The 21440-nt window shown below is 40.0% G+C and overlaps 2 protein-coding genes across 5 annotated transcripts in view; one reads left to right on the forward strand and one right to left on the reverse strand.

Moving 5' to 3' along the window:
- Positions 1–6477, reverse strand: part of KLHL5 (kelch like family member 5) — a 74701-nt gene extending 68224 nt beyond the window's left edge. Inside the window, exon 1 of one of the 3 annotated variants that reach the window (XM_046657144.1) lies at positions 6434–6477. In XM_046657144.1, coding sequence (XP_046513100.1) covers positions 6434–6462 — 29 coding nt within the window. In that variant the 5' untranslated portion in view covers positions 6463–6477. Of the gene's footprint in view, positions 1–4461; positions 4730–6433 lie in introns of those variants that run through there. The other 2 variants (XM_046657145.1, XM_046657142.1) reach the window with 2 other exon arrangements.
- Positions 6478–15981: 9504 nt separating this feature from the next.
- TMEM156 (transmembrane protein 156) overlaps positions 15982–21440 on the forward strand; it is a 40188-nt gene continuing 34729 nt past the window's right edge. For both annotated transcript variants that reach the window (XM_046656905.1, XM_046656906.1), the window contains exon 1: positions 15982–16220. In XM_046656905.1, the coding sequence (XP_046512861.1) occupies positions 16133–16220 (88 nt within the window). In that variant the 5' untranslated portion in view covers positions 15982–16132. The remainder of the gene's footprint in view (positions 16221–21440) is intronic.

The raw sequence follows: 21440 nt of genomic DNA on the forward strand, positions 1-21440 counted from the left end.
ACCAATTTGGATAGTAGAAAAGAACAGAGCAAGGCAGTATATTAAATGCTCCCTTCTTCCTGCATTATTAGGCATGAGGAGAAGCCAGGGAGCCCTGTACCAGCATCAAAAGCAGATGTTATAAAGTTTAGACAATTGAGTAATCTGTATCTTGGGAGAGGGAGAAGGGATGGATGGAAGGATTACAATGGACACACGTTTTCAGTGTTCAGGGAGGGGGTATTGTTGCTACAAGTCAGCTCCAGTTCAACCTTCTCATGGATTATCCTAATCTGCTCGTCCCACTAGAATCTGCAAACTGATGTTAATTGTGTAGTAGAATTTTCAATGGCATCCCAGGTTTCTTCAGTCCCAAACTATTAGAGAACTGCCTCCTTTCTCTATTACAAAGTTGTCAATTACTCTAACTTCTTATTCTTCAGGGCCAACTCCACTATTTCCAAACTCTGACAGTGGTTAATTTAAGAACTAACCAAGATGCGGTACTTAGAAAAAACTTAGGTCTTCTGGAATTGCTAAAGGCTCTACTTAGTTTCCTTTAAGTGTGTGAACTCTTAGGCTAAAGCACTCATTTAATAGCAAAACAGAGAAAACCAGTCAACCAGTCAGAGAAAAAGAGGAATGGAGTGTATGTGCAGAGAGACCCTGGCAGGAAATCATACAGACCTGGAGAGGGAAAGCAGCCCAGCTCCTCACTTTGTTATTGACGCCAAGTGCCTCGGAGACTCAGCTGCACTCCCACCCCCGGACTCTGTGACACAAAGCTATATCCCTCTTCTAACAAAACACTCTTTTTTGTTTAAGCTAGTTTAAAGTAATTTATCACCAAAAAGTCCCTAAAACCAAAAAAGGTGGTTAGGGGCAAAGTGTAACAGGGTATAGACATAATCAGGGTTTATCATACCGAAAGAGTCTGTTAATGACGTTGGAAAGGGAAAGGGAAAGAGAGAGAACTCAGTTACAGCTATTTTCTATTGGGGTTGTAAACTCCCCATTCATCTTTTTATTCGCACAGGATCTAACACAGTGCCTTATATACATCACATTTAACAAATGTTTATTGAATTGACCTATAATTCAAAAAGAATGAAATCCACTTGGTCAAAATAGCATGTCTAATTGTGGAGTTTTCAAAAACATTTCATTTCCAATTAATAAAAGATGTTCTTTATAATTCTCACTAGCATAATTCTATGATTAAACATACATACACAAAAAATTGCTATTTTCTATTCTCTAAATACTGAAAAACATAATTTGGATTTAAGAGTGTTCATAAACTATTCCAGTTCTCCTCCCTCTGTGCACCTGATAGAACTGCATTTCCCTGCCTCCTTGAAGTTGGGTGCAGTCATATGACTTGTTTGGTCAATGAAACCACAGCAGAAGTTACCTGTGTGACTTCCAGGTAGAAGCCTTAATGCCAATGTGTGATTCATCACATCCTTTCCCGTGCCCTAACAATTGTGGAAGTATGCATCCAGATGGAGCCTCTGACAACCTGGGGCTCCAAAGGCCTACCTGGAACAGAGCTCTCCTGTTGACGCTAATTGCACATGTAGCGTGACTAAGAAATAAACCTTTGTTGTCTTAAACCACTAAGATGTGAGGGTCTTTGGTACAACATAATTTACCCTACCTGCTACACTTAGCAAACGCCTCTGTCATAAATGGGGTGAAAAGGATGAATAGCTCTGGCCCTCAATTTGTCTTCAGAATGGTAACTTTTGTATAGCACTCTATAGAATACTTTCTTACAGAAGCATCCTTCATTATCCAAATTCTCAAATCCCAAACATAGGAACTGAATGGAGTCAGATAAATTTTTGGACCAATTCCTCATTCTCTCAACTCTATTTCCTATCCAAAACTCAGGGACCAAATACATTTGGATAAGGTGATATTCCTTGCCCTCCAAACTCTTGCCATCTGCACTCAGGAATGGAAAATATTGAGACTAAAACATTCTTGATACATTATTTCATTTGTGCCCTTAAAGCTGTTTTTCTACTACCCAGTACCTATTAGACTTTCAACATCTATTGACTGAATCGTGTGCTGTCATCATTTTAATTTTACACATAAGGAAACAGATTCAGAGAGGTTCACAAACTTGGTGGAAACAACCTTGTACTTTAGTGGCACAATCCCAGATTTTCTCTCTTCAAATCCCTTGCCCTTTCCACTATGTACCATGCTTTCTAGGGTCTCTTACATCTACAGAATTTCAGGATTTGATAGTAAATTAATAGTATCAACATTGTGACAAAAAGAACACGATAATCACATAGTTACATCTAAGAATAATTAGACTCATTCTTTAAGGAATTCTACTTGCCTAAATGTAGTCTAATTCAAGACCCTGAGTACCCTGAAGCACAGAAGGGAAGGAATTCCTAGAGATCACTTGGTCCCGCAGGCAACTGGCAAAACAATGAAGAACCAGGAAAGAACTCAGGGGGAAAGTAACCTTTTCCTTTGATGTATAGTATGTATATAATTCTGACTTTTAGATTATCTTCACTTTGGTTCTTACCATATCGGCTAACCTCAAACTCTTTGCTCTCCAATTCTTATCAAACCTCAGTTATAAGAGCTACTCCTGAAGAACTGCCAAAAGGATTGGCAACTCATTCATTTCTATCGATTTAGTGGTTCTCAACTTGTGTTCTATAGTCAAATAAGTTTGGAAAAGGTCACAAAATATATCCCCCTTTAAAAGAGTAAAATTGAACATTAGCCAAGAAATTGAGTGAAAAACTATTGAAATTTAACCCAGCTCTCTCAAACTTATTTGAGCTCAGAATCTTATTTCAAGAAATAAACTACTGATTTCTTACTTCTTAGAACACAGTTTTGGAAATACCGCTGTAGGTAACTCTACATGGTTATGAATGGATCCAGGCAAGGCTTCAGAGAACTTCTCTTTAGAGTTTTATTATTGCCCTATATTGAAGAACATTGTTGTCCAAAATTCATAATTTTACATAGGGATATTTTAAAGATGTTGTCCACTGCATCACACAATCCCCCTTTTTATTAGGGGCCCATGAGAAAATGTTCCTCCCAGGCCCTCATTACTAGAAAATGCCTCGTTTAGGCAGAAGAACTGGTTTGTTTTTATCTTGGAATAGAATCACACTGAAACTTACTTTGTTCCTATCTCTCTCTTTTTTTCCCTGGCTGCTAGGAAGCCCCAGAGCCAAAACTGCGACTCATTTCTAGCACAGGATCTCATACTGGCACTGGTATTATGTTTCCTCTTGACTTTGTATTCTTTTTATTTCCTGCTCTGTCTCAATTTCCTCATTTAGTTTTGCTTTACCCTATTGTACTATATGGACACTAAGTTGCTTCAAATCATTTTTGGAACTATATATTGTATTTATTAAGTCCTATCTTCTTACAATTTCATAGCGATTTCTCCCTAACTGCCCCATTACCCAGAAATATCAGTGTATTCACCTTTGTGTAAAACTATTCACATAATTAAGACAAGCTAACAGAACATATATTCACAAGTCAAATCTGCAAATGCTTAACACGAGGAAAAAAGTCATTGTTTCTTCAGTGGTCTAATAACCAAAAAGACATAAACTGTTTTCTAAACGGAAGGAGAATTACCATTTATTGGGTACCAGTAACTGCTAGGCACTTAATAGACACGTTTCATTTTTTAAAGAAAGAAGCAAGGGCACTTGCGTATCCATAACCTCCAGAAGGATGCACAAAAAACTGGTAATATTGGTTGGCTTGGGAGTGCAGGGGTGGGTGGGGAGACTTTGTATATCCCTTTTGAACTTATGGTATCCTTTATACAATGCCTATTTGCACCTTTTGAATTTTGTGACATATCAACTATTCAAAAGTATTTTCAAAAATCAAATGGAACGATAATAAAGATGGCAGTAATGCTTTACTCTTTGATACAGCAAACTTTCTTCGTCAGCTTTTGGTCCCAGAGCAGGCACTGAAACGCCTAAATGAAAAAGTTGCAACGAAAGCGCCAGTTTGTATCGAAATCAAGTCCCTTTCTGAGGCTCCACACTCCGAGGGGGAGGCAATTATTTAAAATAAAAACTTAAGATTCTGACGGCCTGCGGGTAACAATGAAAAAAAAAATCCCGAATGTTTTCCAGTTTGTTTTATTAGCAGATGAGCGCGGGGAAGCAGCAACGCTTCGGGACGACAGCCACGCCTCGAGGCGGCCGCACGCGCCTCGGGCACAACTTCGCCCGACTCGAGGGTTGCGCGGCGGGCAGGCCGGCCCCGGGTTCGAGCCCCGCGCGCGGCGCGGAGGCCCCCGCTCGGCCCGGCCCTCCCGGCGGAGGTGCCCGGGAGCCGCCTGGCGGAGGGCCCGGCAGGGGGCGGCGTGGGGGCGTGGGGGCGGGGAGGCGGCCTGGTGGCGCTGCCAGCCCGCCGCCGCCCCCTCCCCGACGCCGAGGAGGAAGTCGCACTTACCGCGTCGGGCTCCGGAGGCGGCCGGGGGTCAAGGCGGGGAGGGGCGGCCAGGCGTGAGGAGGGCAGGCGGGGGGCGGGGGCCGACGCGCGGAGGCGAAGGATGCTCGGCCCCTCGGGCGCCCCCAAACCCTTCCCGGTAGCCTCACCCCCGGGGCCGGCCGGCCCGCAGCGGGCCGCTCCCCCTCCGTCAGGCTGCACCAGGCCGCGGGACACAAACTCGTCGGGCAACCCCGGAGGGGGCGGGCGGGCGAGCGGGTGGGGGTCGGGGACCGGCTCGTCAGTCAGTCCCGGCGCGGCGCGAGCGGCCGCCCGCCCCGCCCCCTGCGGCCAGGCCCCGCCCCCTCCGCGCCGGGCCGGGCGCCCCGGGAGACCGCCGCCGCCGCAGCCCGGATGGCGGTTTCTCTTCCCCCCAGTGCGTTGCGCGCCGACGGCCTGGGCAGGGCAGGGGGAAGAGGGAAAGAGGGAAAGAGGAAGGGGAGGAGAGGGGAGGGGAGTTCGTGGGGGGAGGGGGAGGTCAGGCTGGGCGGGGCTCTAGGGGAGGGGGCGGGCTGCGGCGGACCTGACAAAGATTCCGGTTGTTCCCCGCCCCTCGATCAGGGAAATTCCTGGGGGCGGAAGTTTAGGAAGAGGTCCCTCTGCGGGGCTGGAAGGCGATCAGAGAGCGGGCCTGTGATTTTTGATTCTTTGGAGAACAGGGCTGTATTGTCCTAGAGCTTTGGGGGAACTCACCAAGAGTTGCCTTTCTTCTCCAGCCCCTGCAACCCTTCCGCTTGCAACAATCTGATAATTCTTGTGCTCCACGTAGTGTGTTTGTGCCATAGCAGTTATGATCCTTAACTCCGTGGCCATAATCGCTGTTTTCCAATGGTGGAATAATAGTAATTCTACAAAAGTAGGTTCCTTATTCATTCCTCAGGCCAACTTCTAGTATTAAAGGCCAACTTCTATATTAAACTTCTAGTATATGCTAGGTGGTGAGAATAACAATAACTAATTTATTCAGCTCCTATATGCCAAACACAAATCTAAGGCTCTTTACAAATGTTAACTCATAACCAGTCGAGCAAAACGGCTAAGGTCACTGCCCTCGTAGAGCTCATGGTGGATAGAGAGGGAAGGGTTTCTTTAGTTTGGCTCAGAGTGATGTGTAAACGAAATGTCCATCTCCTTTCCGTTCTCAAAGTAATGCAAATTTGCATTATTTGCAGATTAAGTGCTGCTCCTGTCTGTGAGCGTTGAAAGTGGTCATTCCCCCCAAATGATATTTATTTGCTCAGGAGATCTTCAACGTGTCTCCACAATGAAAATCCAATGCAAGCAAGTGGTCCAGAAAACTGATGGATCAAATCACTAACAGAATAACAGCCAAATTGTGGCTGCAGCCTGGGGTGGTTGGATCTATTTAGGGATCTATTTAGTACACTCCCACTTGGGGAAGTGGTTAGGAAAAGCAACATAATGTGAAACAATGAAGCATTGACATGGACTGCTAGTTCAAAGGGAAGCGGATGCGCCATTTAAAACTGTTACAACCAGAAAAGTGATACATCACAAAATCTGCCAGTGAGGGCTCCAACCACAAAGCACAGGATAAAATTTTTATCAGAGCCACTGTGGAAAAGTCTTCCTACTCCCCCTTTGCCATCAAACCTACATGCACAGATAAAAATTACTTTAGTAGCATTGTCTTTAAGTACAAAAGACAGTTGTGTAAACCCATATTCTGAATTTTTAGAATTTGGAACTATTTTTCAGTGTTAACATTTGTGCACATTAACAGCAAATGACATTCTTCTCATAGTTTTTTTTTTTCTCTCATAGTTATTTGTTGTTCAGTTTTGGAATTTTAGTTGTCTTTTTACTTTGGGTTTATAGTGAGAAAGACTAGAAAAGTATTGCAATCAAATCAGATTGCAATTGCAGTAAAAAAAGAATCATAATTTAAGAAAGAGGAATTCCCATATAGCCTCACCTTTTTTTCATGTTGACTATGTTGTCCATTCTGTCCTGAAATGTATTCTCTTTAATGACTAATCTGTATTTTCAGTTTCTTTGCTCCACTACCCCCCAAAAGCAAATCAAATCAGATATCTCTCATGATCTGACGCCCTGCTGCTGTCCTCAACTCCTGCCATGCTTGCTCTCAGGCTTCTCCCCACACTGGACTCCTTCCTCTTCTGCCAACACACCAGGCACTTGGCAGTGACGCCTTTGCATGTCCCTCTGTCTGGAAGGCTCTTAGCTATTCACACAACTGTCTCACTTTTCCTTCATATGACCTTTCCTGACTATCCTGTGTAAACCTGCAAACCACAGCCCCTTCGTCTCCTCATTTCTCACTCCTTAGTGCAAACTGACATGTATCTGTCTTTCTACTCCCACTAGAACGTAAGCTCCATGAGAACAGAACCTTGCCTGTTTAGTTTACCATTACATCTCCACTGTCTGTTACTTACTATGTCCGTCACATAGTAGATACTCAAACATTTTTTGAATGAATGAATGACTTAATATAAGAAAGATAGCTTGTATTCCCTCTTGTAATGGCCAAAGGGCTTTGGTGCAACTTATCTTATAACTGAGTTATATGACTTAGACATATTAACAAGGTCTAAAATACAACCCAGTTTTACCCTATTTAAAATTAGAATTTGAAATGGCCATTTTTAATGTCTCATTCTGGCAATACACTAAGGAACAAGATTTGAAGAAGCATTCAGACCTAAGAATTTATGCTGAGATCTTACAACTTGGCTCATAAATGGATCCATAGAATCAGAGAGTAATGATGGATCAATAAATGTGGTCAAACTCTTAATATTTTTTCCTGAGATGAAACAATATAGCAGGGATTAGAAATGGAATAATTGAACCTAAAATTTGATTAACTCTACTAGTAACTTGATAGATGGTGCTAATACAACGTCCTCTGTGAGTGCTCAAATGATTTAGTTGATAATCATGGTGATGAGGTTAACAATTAATGTTCCCATCTGGTTAAAGGACAGTACTGATAGCAAATAGAACTTAATCTTAGCGTGTAGATGCCTTTAATAAAGAAATGATTTGACTTTTCATCTTCTGCCCTGATTACAAGTTGTATGGGTGGGAAAGGATTAAAGGCTTAAATATCATTATACACAGTGTCTGTGTTTAAAATCTAGATCCCAGGAACGAGATCTCTTTCAGAGGATTTAGGATTACTTGTAACAGTACCACTGCTATCCATGTTTTGATGTGAAACAGCCTTCTATTAAAATACAGAGCTTTAAAAGGTATGAGCAGATGATATCCCTGGAAGGAGAATCTCCAGGTTGGGAGAAATAGGTGGCCAAGCAATCTCAACCCAAAATTTGTCCCCCTGAAGTTCACCTCAGATTCTCACTCTGGTTTCTCTTGGTTCCTTAGGGTAGTTCATTCCCTCTTTTAACTTGTTTCCATTCCCCTCCCCACCCCCAAGAAAAGTTTCCTTGGCCTTCTTTACCACAGTCAAGCCAGTCTAGAATTTTCAAAATGAGCTTTACTAAAATCCCAAGTGGTAAAAATGAAATTAGTATGGAAAATATAAGCAACACCCATAACTCCATTCATTTGTTTAGCTCCTCTCCCACAGTTTCCATCCTTCCAGGAACAAACTTCCACCCCAAAGGGCAGCTATAAATTTACAGGTGATCTGCCTCATTTCCTTCCCTGTTGGCTGCCTTCTTTTCTCTGCATGGTTAAGGTCATTTTTTCCTCTTTCACATGGGAGCCATCAGGCTTGTCCCGCTCACAACCAAGGCTAAAAGCTTCACTTCTATTCCTGTTCAATTCTTACTTCTGGCCAGAGGGACATGGCATAGTCCCAGTACAATCACAGGACTTCGGGGACTGACACAATGTATGAGCTCCTTCTTCAGGTGGGTCTCTCTTTACTCTTAGAGGAAAGGTCATTCCCATCCCACTGTCTGGCCACTCCTTTCAGTCCCCAGAACTGCCCTCCACAGTGCTGGGGACCTGGGGCGGAATATGCATTCTTTCATGCACATGTTTGCATCCACCCATTCATAAGTAGGCCTCCTACAATCAGGCCATACTCTCTGATGGGAAAAAAAGGTTTTTGAAAAACAACCTTCAACATTTCCTTCCAGTCTCCCCCGCTTCAAGGTAAAGTTCAAAATTCTTTGCATGGATGTAAGATCCTTCATAATCTAACCCCTCTCTTCCTCTCCAGGTCTCTGCCCATTCTGAATGTTTTGCAGTGCCCAGAATGTATCATTTCTCCCACAATTATATCTTTAAGTTTGTTTCCTTCATCTAGAATGCCTTGTCTTTCCAATCTCTGCTTGCCTAAGTACCTCAAAACTCAACTCCAGAGTCACTGCCCTCTGGCAGTCTTTACCCTCAACTCTCCAGGCTGAGCATGTTTCTCCTCTGTTTTCCCATAATACTGTAGGGGAAGAAAAATAATTTTTCTTCTACCCTTCTAGGTTCTTGGTTGAGACACTCCTGTAATAAAAGACATATTAATAGGAGAAAAACAAAGAAAAGTTTAATAACATGTATATCTCCTATATACATGGGAGATACCCAGGAAAACTGAGTAACTCCTCCAAATGGCCCAAGTCACCACCTTAAATGTTATTACCAGCTAAAGACAGAAGATGTTGGCTACAGGGTGTAGGAGAGTGGGGGGTGCCAGTTATGGGAGGTTACCAGGCAAAGCACAGTAAACAAGGGTATGGTTGTTGTGCAGATTTAAGTCAATTGCCTTCTCCATTGACAAGTTTCTAGAGATTTATTCATCCTCTTCTTCTTGGTACAAGAGGAAGACATCCTTACTATGGAAATTTCCCTTATAAATTTAAATGTCTCTTTTAAAAGGGTAGCTTCTACTTGGTTTTCAGAGCTTTTCCTGTGTCTGCTGTTTCTTAAAAATAATCAGCCTAAAATAATCTTTATGACAAAGAGCCATATTTTGGCTTGGTGTATTTTGCTCACCTTCAATACCCTGTGTGACCCTCTGTTGTAGTAGGAACTTGATGGCCTGTGAACGTTGGCTAGCTTGTCTGTCTCCCTGACTAGCTGAGAGATCTATGATGGTAGGCATTCATAAATATTTGTTGAATAAATGAATGAGAAAACACCCCTTGCCTGTGAAGTCTTGAGAAGTAGCAACTTATTAGAGTATGGCCATTTTCCCCCCTGAGCACTATAACATAACAGACAGGACCTTTCCTCTAATTTATAGTGTTATACTACCAGTTTCATGAAACTTTAGAAGGTCCTTAATTTAGGATTCCATAAACTTACAAGGCAAGGGAATGAACACAAAGGACTTGTATTTATTTCCATGCATTAAAAAAAAATTCCTCCTGCATCTCAATATACTTGTTTTACTTTTTAAAAATAAAAGTTCCAAGACTGCTAATTAATGTTGATTTCTTATGAGTTAAAAAATGTTCCAGGATGCATCTTCATATCTGGATATATTACTTCCTGATTCACTGTCTAACACACAAGAATCACTCCATCTGGCTTCCATTTTAATGTTCTCAGAGAATAAGTTGCTAACCACTATACAAGGTTAAGCATTTAGGTTTGTCACTGTGCTGATAATTTGCTTATGGCATATTCATTCAGCAACACTCACAAGATATTACAAAAAGACCTACAGCATAGAAGACACTGTGCTACTTGTCATGGGGGAGAGAATAAACAAAGATGAATTACACAGATATGTAAACTGAAAAGTTCTTATCAATATCATGCTTCCTCTTCCTCCTCCATTTTGTTCATCTTTTTAAAAGCACACATCCGTCTGCGTTCACAGTTGCATTCTGTATTCAGTGACTATACTTAGCACGGAATTCTTGAGGAAAGATTCTGGCTGAGTAACAAGCAGCTGACCTGAGATTCAAAAACAGTGGGTGAATAGAAGGTGGCGCGCGCTGTACACATTTGAAGACATTCTCAGAGGCAGTGGTCTAAGCAATACAAAGAGGCAAGAAAACAAGCATTTCATTCTCTTCCCCTCCATCCCCAAGAAAATCAAGAAATAGTATTACTTATAGATTACACATATAAAGAGACAGAAAAGCACAATAGAAACAGTCTTCATGATGCCAGAATATAGCAACCTTTGACTCTTCAGGAAGTAGAGAAAAATCAATTGCTCAGTCTGAAAGTAATAGGTGCAACACGTCTAGTCTCAGATAAAAAGAACTGACTGCAACAAGAGGGCTCTTCTGAGTCTAAGTAATACTATTTCTTGATTTTCTTGGGGACAGGGGAAAGGAAAATGAAATGCATTCATAATTTGACAGGGAAATGCCCTCTTGTTGCAGACAGTTCTCTTTATCTGAGACTGGATCTATCGAACCTAATACTTTCAGACTGAGCAATTGATTTTACTCTGTTTCCTAAAGAGTCAGAGGTTGTTATACTCTAGCATCATGAAGAAGGTTTTAAGTGTGCTTCTCTGTCTCTTTATATATGTAATTAACATGATAATGCATTTCACTGTCAACTTCGTTGCCAGAAACTTCCCAGAGGCTGAAATACTACCAGCAGTCCTAGGAGTCCGTTCTGAATGGTTTTGCCTTCTTGCCTCCCCTCTCTGAGTGTACTGGCTGCGCAGAAAAGGCTGCCTCATAATCCTTTTAAGGGAAGTGGCCCCAACAGGTTCTTTCCTGCTGCATAGGCTGCTATCTCAGTGCAGTGGGTTTTGTTAGTGAAAACAGACTCTTTCCTGCCACAGATGATTGGGGTGGGAACAATGTAGGCAAAGCAGCCATGTATGGGCTGGGCATGAGAAGGTCAGACACCTCTGAGGAAGCCTGTGTGAAGGCCTCTGGTGAACTCTGCTCAGTCTTGAGTGTTCTAAACACGGTGGCAGATCAAACCAGGTCTTCCCCAGAGAGCAGGTGAACAAAAAGAAGGCAGGTGAGTAAACCACAGCCTGTAGTCTAAGCAATGCTGAGCACCTTTTCTGGTTCTCTGAGGAGCCAGCTGTACTTCCAAGGTTGGCATGGCTTATCCGGCTGCCTATGGTGACCATCTGTGTGCCCTCATGCCCCGGGTTTCTTTGCAACAACCTCACCACAGCCACTGAGGGTAACAAGGCAAGCAGAGGCAATGCTGTGGCCTCCTGCCGGCCTGACCTGAAGTTGTCTCTGGATTTCTCTTCAATGAACTTCAAGGCCTGGCCCGTACTCTCAGCTTCAGAAACAACATCCCAGCCCCTTTCTCAATAATGTCTGTTTCTAAAACAGCAAAAAGCCTGTGTAGAGAGAGAGAATCATGTTTACTGAGTTACAATTTACATGTAGTAAAATCCACCCTTTTTAGTGTACAGTTCTAGTCTTGGCTAATGTATACTGTTGTATAACCACCACTATCATGAAGATATGATTGAGACATAGAACATTGCCATCACCCTCAAAATTCCCTCCTGCCCCCTTGTAGTCAGCCCCTCCCTCTACCTCCAGCCTCTGGCAACATTGACGTGTTTTCTGTCCCTTGAGTTTCGCCTTCTGCCTAGTGTCATATAAATGGAATCATACAAGGCTTTCTTTAACATCCTTATTTAAACCAACATGTGCCCTGCCCAACTCTCTGTTAGCATATCATTAACACTTAACATTATCTGAAAATAAACTATTGACATTATTTGATGATTGTCTGTCACTGGGATGCACACCCCCACTAGAATGTGAGGCCAAGGACTTGGCCTCCTTTGCTGCTTCGTCTCCAGGGTCAGAACGCTGCCTGACATTGCATAGGTGTTCAGCAAATATTTGTTGAACAAACTGCAAAAGGAATCAGGACATTGGAACGTCCCCAAACCCTCTCCGTACTTAGACCAACCTGGTTAATAAGAGATTATTTTCCCCCACAAAATGTGTTAACCCAAGCATTGCTGTATCGCCAAAGTAGGTGGTTTATCTGCAAGTAACACAATTAGAAGTAATTAGGCTGATCCAGATTATGAATTATCTTTTGAATTCACTTTCTGGATGACTAGATTACCCAGAATAGAACTGATCTGAAGTGAGTAACATGGAAACAATGATAGCAACTCTCATAGGCTTGTTATGAGGATTAAATGACTTAATGTAAGTGAAGTGTTTACTGCAGTGGTTCTCAACTGGGAGTCATTTTGCCCGCCCCCAGGGACATCTGGTAATGTCTGGAGACATTTTTTTTGTTGTCATAACTGGTCTGGGGACGGTTGCTACTCACATCTGCTGCTCAACATTGCAGGATGCACTGGACAGCCCTCTGCAAAGGATTAGCCAGTCCAGAATGTCAGTAGTGTCACCAGTGAGAAAACTTGTTTTTTGTTTTTTTTTTTAAGATTTTATTTTTTCCTTTTTCTCCCCAAAGCCCCCCAGTATATAGTTGTATATTCTTCGTTGTGGGTCCTTCTAGCTGTAGCATGTGGGACGCTGCCTCAGCGTGGTTTGATGAGCAGTGCCATGTCCGTGCCCAGGATTCAAACCAATGAAACACTGGGCTGCCTGCAGCGGAGCGCACAGACTTAACCACTCGGCCACAGGGCCAGCCCCGAGAAACCTTGGTTTTGAGCAGTGTCTGGCACACAGTAAGGGCTATATTTCTGTTTGCTATTATTATTATTTTCCAAGTGACCCTTCTTGACAAACGTTCTCACACAGTCCTAGGCTGGAGGTCTAGCATGGTGGTTGAGAGCATTAAGTCTGCCGTCAGACTCTCTGGGTTTGAAGCCCAGCTTTCCTGTTTCCTAACAATTCGCTTTTGAGCACATTACTTGATTTCTCTATACAGTATATTCTTTGCCTATAAAATCGGAATAACAATAGCAACTCCTCCAGAGGGTTGCTGAGGATTGACTGGAACGATCCATGGAAAACATTCAATAAAGCACTGTTTCTTACACACCACTAGGTGCACGGCTCCTCTAGGCTTGTCTGTTTCCAACTTTTCTGTTGCTTCAATTCTATGTTCAAAATAAAATTAAAAACTAAATAAGATCAAGAGTTAGCACAACCTGTGTTTATTGATTCTAAGGCATGCTCATTTTAAGTTGAATTATCTACAAGAAACTGCAGCTGAATTCTTAAATTTTAGTGATTCCTGGCGTGTAAAATGCAAGTATTTAATGATATACTTTGTGTAGCAATTTCAGTTATAAGACATTTTAGTGGGTGAATTTTGACAGTCAGAAAAAGAAAGATATTTTGACCCTTTAATTTTAGACCTTGCCATTGAATCTTGGAGGATTTGACCAAGGAGAGATTTGGAATTTGTCGCTGGCTGTTGTTTTGCTAACAGTTTAAGCGGTTAGTAACTGTAGGCAGAATGACCAAAAGTTTTTATAAAAATTAGATTAATACATAGTAGGACAATTGTGGACAGTAAAAGATTCCTGAAATATCTGAGGGCATATCACAATTTTTTCATGATTTGCTGAATCAGAGATGACACACTCATGTCCAGCAAGTGGATTACAGGCCAGCTGTGAGATACTGATCCCCTATATCCTCAGAGCAGCCAGGCAGTGGCCTGGGATTTAGGGTCCCTGGACTGGTCTCCTGACATCCACCATCTGTATAGCACCAGAGAAGCCAGCTTCAGAGAACATGAGTCAACCCATCATCGACAAAGGACACTTGGAGCTGCTAGGGAAGTTTGTCTTCCAGGTGCTCAAGAATAGGATAACCAGCCTGAGGTCATATTAGAGGGTATGAAGTGGGGAGGGGAGAAGCAGGTCTGCAAGAGCAAGAAATACTACCAAAAATAAAACTTACAAATCAGTAAAATTTGATTTGGACAAAAGAATTAATAAATGAAACAAAGCATTGTTGTTCATAGAAAGGAATAGATACTAACAACACTAATTTCAGTAAGATTAAAATTGAAGTGGAAAAATATAGAAGTGGTTTAACTGCCTTTTTAAGAAAATAGATCAAGGAATTAAACAGACTTAATGGTGTTACATCAGGTAAAAACTTTCTTGATTAATTTCATCTCCATTGGTAAAATTATGGTTGGAATGTTTGTATTCCTAAATAGGAGTTAGAATGTCTGAGGGAATCAAAACAGGCTCAAAATGGGGCATAGAAGGTCTACTGACCACTTAGTGACACTTGTAAGATGGGGAAGAATTAGGGAACAGGGTCTGCCACTCCTCCCCACCAGCATCTCTACTGAAGATGCTGTCTGACCTATGTTCCAATATGTCTCAGTCCACAGCAAGTGGCACAGGCCATGACTCTCATCAATACCTCTTTTCCTCAAAGAGACCCTTGATGGTGTTTATAAAATAAGTCTTATGTTTAAAGTCCTGCTCCCCTTTTGACTGTTCTTACGGCCGGGTCCTAAGATCTCTTAACCCATGATTCCCATCTGTCTATCAAATCACTGCACCCAATCAGAAGAAAAGATGGTTAATTTATATTCACAATTAGTCACAGCATGACCTTGTTCCCTGCCTCCTACTCCTCACTCACCCACGTTCCATAAAGCCCAGTGTTGGGTGGGTAAGAACAAGAAATAGGATAAATGCAGGGGCTGGCATGGTGGTGGCACAGCGGTTATGTGTGCATATTCCACTTTGGCAGCCGGGGTTCACCGGTTCTGATACCGGGTGCGGACCTATGCACCACTTGTCAAGCCACGCTGTGGCAGGTGTCCCACATATAAAGAAGAGGAAGATGGGCATGGCTGTTAACTCAGGGCCAGTCTTCCTTAGCAAAAAAGAGGAGGACTTGCTGCAGATGTTAGCTCAGGGCTAATCTTCCTCAAAAAAACAAGAAATAGGATAAATGGAAACAGATGAGTGGTGGGGGTACAAGAGATGGTGAGCAGGGAGAAAACGATTGGAGATGGTCAGTACCATTTTTTGTTTTTAAACCAGAAAACAAGAGCAATGGAATAAAAATATTTGTTTGTACATATTCTTTATTCGCCATGAATTTTCCCTACCCTTCATTTATATTCTAAGACAAAGTATTTTATTTCACTGGGATTGTCATAATGAAAGATCTTTCTTTGAAATGAGAACTGAACACATGGATTTTGTACAATAATCACAGTGTTTACAGGCATAATGCTAATGAGTCCCATTCTGCTGCTTTTATACAGTGTAGTAAAGTAGAACCAAAAATTTGCATATGTCTTCAGTTTATCCTTACATTTTGTACTGTTTACTGCCTTCTAGACATACTGTTTCCTGAACGCCAGAATCCAGCATAGTGCCTGGCACTTAATAGCGGGTCAACAATCACGTAATAAGTAAATGAATCAATGATGTCCATACGACCTAGACATGACTGACATTCATCATTTTATTTTTGGTAAGTATAGTATAGGTTTACATTATATTTACTCATACAGATTGGTGAACATGGGAAAATAGCTTCAGATTTAGGTGAGGACAAGACCTGTTTGCTTCTTGACATCACTTCTTTACATTTCTTGTTTAGAAGATAGTTTGAAAGTGCTTAGTTGAAGGTAGTTTTCTTAATGGAAAGTGACTCAAAATGAAGAAGTCTCAGTTCAAGGCCTCTTTTTTTTCACATCTTACCCAAAAGGAAGTGAGTATGAGGTAAATTGCATAAACTTGAAGTTCCGCAGAGACAAAACTTAAAGCAGGAAGAAACATGCCATCAATGTACTGGATGGGAACACGTGTGTCATGTGAGTAGACATGACAAAAACAGCCCTTCTTAAATTACTTTTGGCAATAGTGATCACATTCATTTTAATTTTGCCAGAATATTTCAAGACACCAAAAGGTGAGTATATAATTATAATCTATCTTTACTTTTTTAATTTTTAAAAATTACGTCAGCTAATGGTTACAGGAAAGGTCTCCTTTTTGGATATATGCTGCATGAGCTGAAGCTCTGTGTCTGAAAGCTAATAAAATAAGATTGCAATTATAGTTATGTTACATAGCACAGTAACCTTATTTTAGTACTTAATTATTGTAGCATACAATAATGAAATGAAAAAAGGAAAAGAAATATTTAAAATCTCTAGTCTAGATTTCAAACATTGAGTTTACAATAATCTAATTGTATGATTTTGCTCTTCAAAGGTTTCCTTTAGAAACAATTTTAAGTATGCTTTTACATTCTGAAATTATTTTATAAAGAAAATAACATTTCTTATATCAAAATTGCCTGAATTCCCTCCATCACAGTTATGTCACACAAATAAATTATTGTTGCTTTTTTTGAAAAACAAAAGTATTTTGATATTTTCAAAATACAATTAAAATAAGGTGAGTGCAGATTTAAGCAGATGAATGTTTATGTATGTTTGTAACTAGAGAAAAATGGAACAAAATTAACTGTGAATATTTCAGAGAATTGTGATATGATTGCTGAAACTTAGGGGAGAAAAATAAATAGATGTAAATTTAAGCTATTTTTATATGTCAGTAAAAGATTTTAAAATATATTAATGTGATTTGGATGGTAATTGTGCTCCCTAAAATTTAATAAAAAGAGAAAGTAAAAAGAAAACACTGTATTCTGTCATTAAAATATTATCATATGAATTGATGAAAATCAGAGAAAAGCTTATTTATATGTGATGACTTGCTGCAATGATTATTTATTGTTGCATATGCATAGTGTTGTGGCCAGATAAAAATATTTTTGCTAATTACATTTGGTGACATATTCCAATGATTATTTAATGTTGCATATACATGACGCTAAATACTAGGTAAAAATATTTTTGCTAAATAAACACCATGACTGTGAAATTTTGTGAATGATTGAATTTTTCAAATTTCTCTTGGTTTCCTGGCATTCCGTTGCTTAGATTAAGCAATCATAGCATATATTTTAAATTCTTGATTTCACTGGGTGAATATATAAGAAGAATAGTTAGAATTGGAATAGAGATAACCTATTTCAATTTTAAGCTTCTGTGGCCTGAGAGTAAGCTCACTTAGTAGTTATCTAGCGTGGGTCATATCGACATACTCAGCACCTCCAAAAAATCAGGCTGGGTCTAATGATAACCAGTTAATCAGCCTAAAAAAGTATTTGCTAACTATGGGTTAGTGTTTTATGAGAACTGGTGACTAGAAGAGAGTGATAAAAGTTTTTCTTTTTTGAGCAGATGCCTTGACAGTAATCAACCACCAATGATGAGGATTTTTGTTCTCTTAGTTTCATGGCTGATTACATCAGCTCCCAATATTACCTTTACTGCCCCCGCCCAAACTTAAAATAGTGATTTCTGTTTTCCTGCTCCAAGAACAGCATAGATATTTCCTCAAACTCTTTGTGGTGATGGATTTATTTGGGAATTTTGTTTCAAAGGAACCCTCCTTGGGGCCAACAAACAAAAATGTTTGAAAACCACCATTTTGTCCTGATGTAATTTTGCACAGAGCCACCATAAATGAAAAGTTGATTATTAGGCAAAATGTTTCACATATGAAATAGTGTAATAATAATGCCTTATATTTTATAATGATTTGTGGGTCCCCAGGAACAAGTTCATATAGTCTCATTTTATAAAGTCTTATACTGATTAAACTAAGGGCACATAACTGTTTTGCCTTTTTCTAAAGTAATTTTTAATTACAATAATAGTTGCCTTATGAAATGCGGTGACTTGTCAACCAGTGTACTTCATAAAATAAAATACTTAGTGAAATTATTTAATGATAAGTTGAGTGTTCTAGAAACGCTGAAATTAACCTTGAGATTCTGCTGTGTTGTCTTACCCTCCCTATCAGTTACTTGTGTCTTTTCTTCACTCTTTTCTTATGTTCTTTCACTGTAATTTCTAAAATAAATATTATAAGGTGACTTTTACTTATAAATTATTTACTGATACACTGTCTTTAACATGTCAAATGAATTCAAAAGGAATCTTAATGAGGAATAATGTATTCATAAGGTTTAATAGATTTGATTCAAAATAATAAACCCTCTAAAGGCCTAGGTTAAAAATAGAGCACTGTGTTTGATCATTTTCCATCAAGAATGTATCTGAGTCTCTGAATAATCATTACTCAGGATATTCAATTATCATAATTACACAGTATAAGCTAATTAGTCGAACGACCAAAGAAGAGGAACTTCTTCAAGGGTGTTGGGCTTTTAATGAATTTGCATTGGGTATGCACTGGCAAGAAAGCCTATTCTAACTTTCAGTTTGTTCGAAAGGCAGCGTATACTAAGATACAGTAGTTAAAATAATGGTTTGATACACTTATATTGCATGTAGATAATGGAGACATAAAGGGAATGGATATATTTTGATTCAGAGCTTCTTGCAATTAGGCAGCTGGGTTGCTCCAAACAAGAGACTTCACTAACCTGCCTTTGTTGGACTTACGGTGTTTAAGAGCGAGAGACCTGGTTAACTCATGTAAATCTCACTGATCTTTTATTTACATATTCCTTCACTTATGAATAATGTTTCAACTGTACTAGGAACCCAGGGCTGCAAAAATGAAAGGCGATTCTTCCTTCAAGAAGTTTTTAGTCAGAGGGAGGATTGTCTGGAAAATAATTAAACGCAATACTGTAATTACTAAAATAGTGATGTAAAAAGTCACGATTGCAACGTAAAAGTTGTTTCCAGGCCTGTCTGGGGGAGGATGTTTCTTCCATTTTCATTTGCAAAGAGAAATAACGGTCAGAGTTCTAATGATTACTTAATATTTCTTCTTACCTACTTGCAGGACCACTTTCTAAGAGAAGCAAGTATTATTGATTTTCAAATAAAATGTACTGATGTTAATATCTCAGAAATTCTCGATACTAAAAATTGTAGTGAGTTATACAAGCGTATTCCTGGTAATTTGTGGCAATGAGGGACAGGAATAGCACAGATGAAAACACCTCAAACCTAATTTTATCAAGCTGTCCTGACTTCCTCACTTACTTTTAAGAGCCAAACTGACATTAACTATGTTTACCAGCTTTCATTTCCCCTTCCATTTCACACTTTCTGATGGAAATGGTAGTCTAATGAGCAGTGAAATTGACGAAAATAAAGGCAAAGGAACTTTAAATACTTGCAACTACAGGATAAACCCTGAAGCACGTGAGCATATGTGTACGTTACTTATATCCATATTATAAAGAACAGTGTTTTCAAGGGTAGCTGCAATTAATTTGCCTCAAAGTGTTATCTTAGGTCTCAAAAATGGGCAGTTTATTTTCTTCTTATTAACTGGCTCACTAATAATTTAATCAGTAATTGCCAATGAGGTTTGGGATATAGTTTTATAACTATTTAAATTTTTGTGTGTGTGTGTGTGTGAGAAAGATTGGCCCTGAGCTAACATCTATGGCACTCTTCCTCTACTTTATATGTAGGAAGCTGCCACAGCCTGACTTGATGAATGGTGTGTAGGTCTGGGCCTGGGATCTGAACCTGCAAACCCTAGGCTGCCGAAGCAGAGCATGCGAACTTAACCAGTATGCCACTGGGCTGGGCCCTAAATTTTTAAAAATTTAACATCTACTTATACGTGTACCAAGTAACAAGTACTTTTACATGTAATAACTCATTTTAACTTATTAAATATTTCAACTCATTCCTGGTGAAGCATCATTCTGCAGAGAGTCTATTCTGAAAGTCTTGAGAAAGAAGGAATAAACTTAGATAGATACATTTACTTTGTTGTAAGATTTTCTTTCTTACTGGATTTTCTAAATCATTATAGTCTTAAAATGGCTACTCATAGACACAATATTTTTACATATATATTTTAGACAACATATGCTGACCAAAAAAAAAATTCTGGTGAATATAAAGCTTTTCCCTGTTTTGGCAGAACAAGCCTTATTCTCTCATCTATTAGGTTACCATAGCAACAACCCTTGCTGGGGATGCTTTCTAACTGCTTATCTCATTTCATGGTGGATAAATGAAATATTCTTTCTGTATATCTTTTTTGTTTTTCTAGAAAAAATGACTTGCTCTAAAACACTGACGAGGTAATGCATCTTCCCCTTACACTGTGCTTTTCTTTCCTCCATAGCACTTATCACCTATATAATTTACTCATTTATTGTGTGTATTTTTTGTTGTCTGATTTCTCGGAATGGAATGTAAGCTCAGGGCTTGCCCAGTGGCACAGCAGTTAAGGTTTCATGTTCCACTTTGGCAGCTTGGGGTTCACCAGTTCAGATCCCAGGTGCGGACATGGCACTGCTTGGCAAGCCATGCTGTGGTAGGCATCCCACGTATAAAGTAGAGGAAGATGGGCACGGATGTTAGCTCAGGGCTGGTGTTCCTCCAAAAAAATAAGAAAAAGAATGTAAGCTCAATGAAAATGAGGTTTTTGTCTATTTAGTTCATATTTCAAGCACTTAGAACAGTATCTGTCACATTAGGAGGCACTCAATGAGTATTCGCTGATTGAGTGAATTTTCATATTGTAAAGGAAAAAAAGGAAACATTCTTGAGGGAAGCATTTCTCATCAGATCCTCACAACCATCTTTTTTTTTTTCTTTTCCATGAGGAAGCTTGGCCCTGAGCTAACATCTGTTGCCAATCTTCCTCTGTGTTATGTGGGATGCCACCACAGTGTGACTTGACAAGTGGTGCTAGGTCCATGCCCCGGATATGTACCTGTGAACCCTGGGCCGCCAAAGCGGAGCATGTGAACTTAACCTCTACACCACCGGACTGGCCCTCCTCACAACCATCTTTGATTTAGGCAAGCCAGGCATCATTATTCTCACCTTACATTTTCAAAACAAAAAATTTCATTACAAACCTAGGACTTTTAGGTTGCATAGTCTGTGAAATTTATTTCACAGAACCTTTTACTTAAAAGATATGTATCTCTTTACCCTAAGTCATTTTCCTACCCTTTTTTTTCCCATGAAGAATTTCATAATGTGCACTTATTTCCAGTTTTTTGACAAGTAAAGCCAGACGTCTCTTATGTTCCAAATCTGTAGTTCATATACTACTATCATAAGTTAAAAGTAACTCAAAATTTTGCCCTTGGTCCCCAGAAAAT

This window comes from Equus quagga, chromosome 3 (assembly GCF_021613505.1).
Source record: "Equus quagga isolate Etosha38 chromosome 3, UCLA_HA_Equagga_1.0, whole genome shotgun sequence".
Taxonomy (NCBI): Eukaryota; Metazoa; Chordata; class Mammalia; order Perissodactyla; family Equidae; genus Equus; species Equus quagga.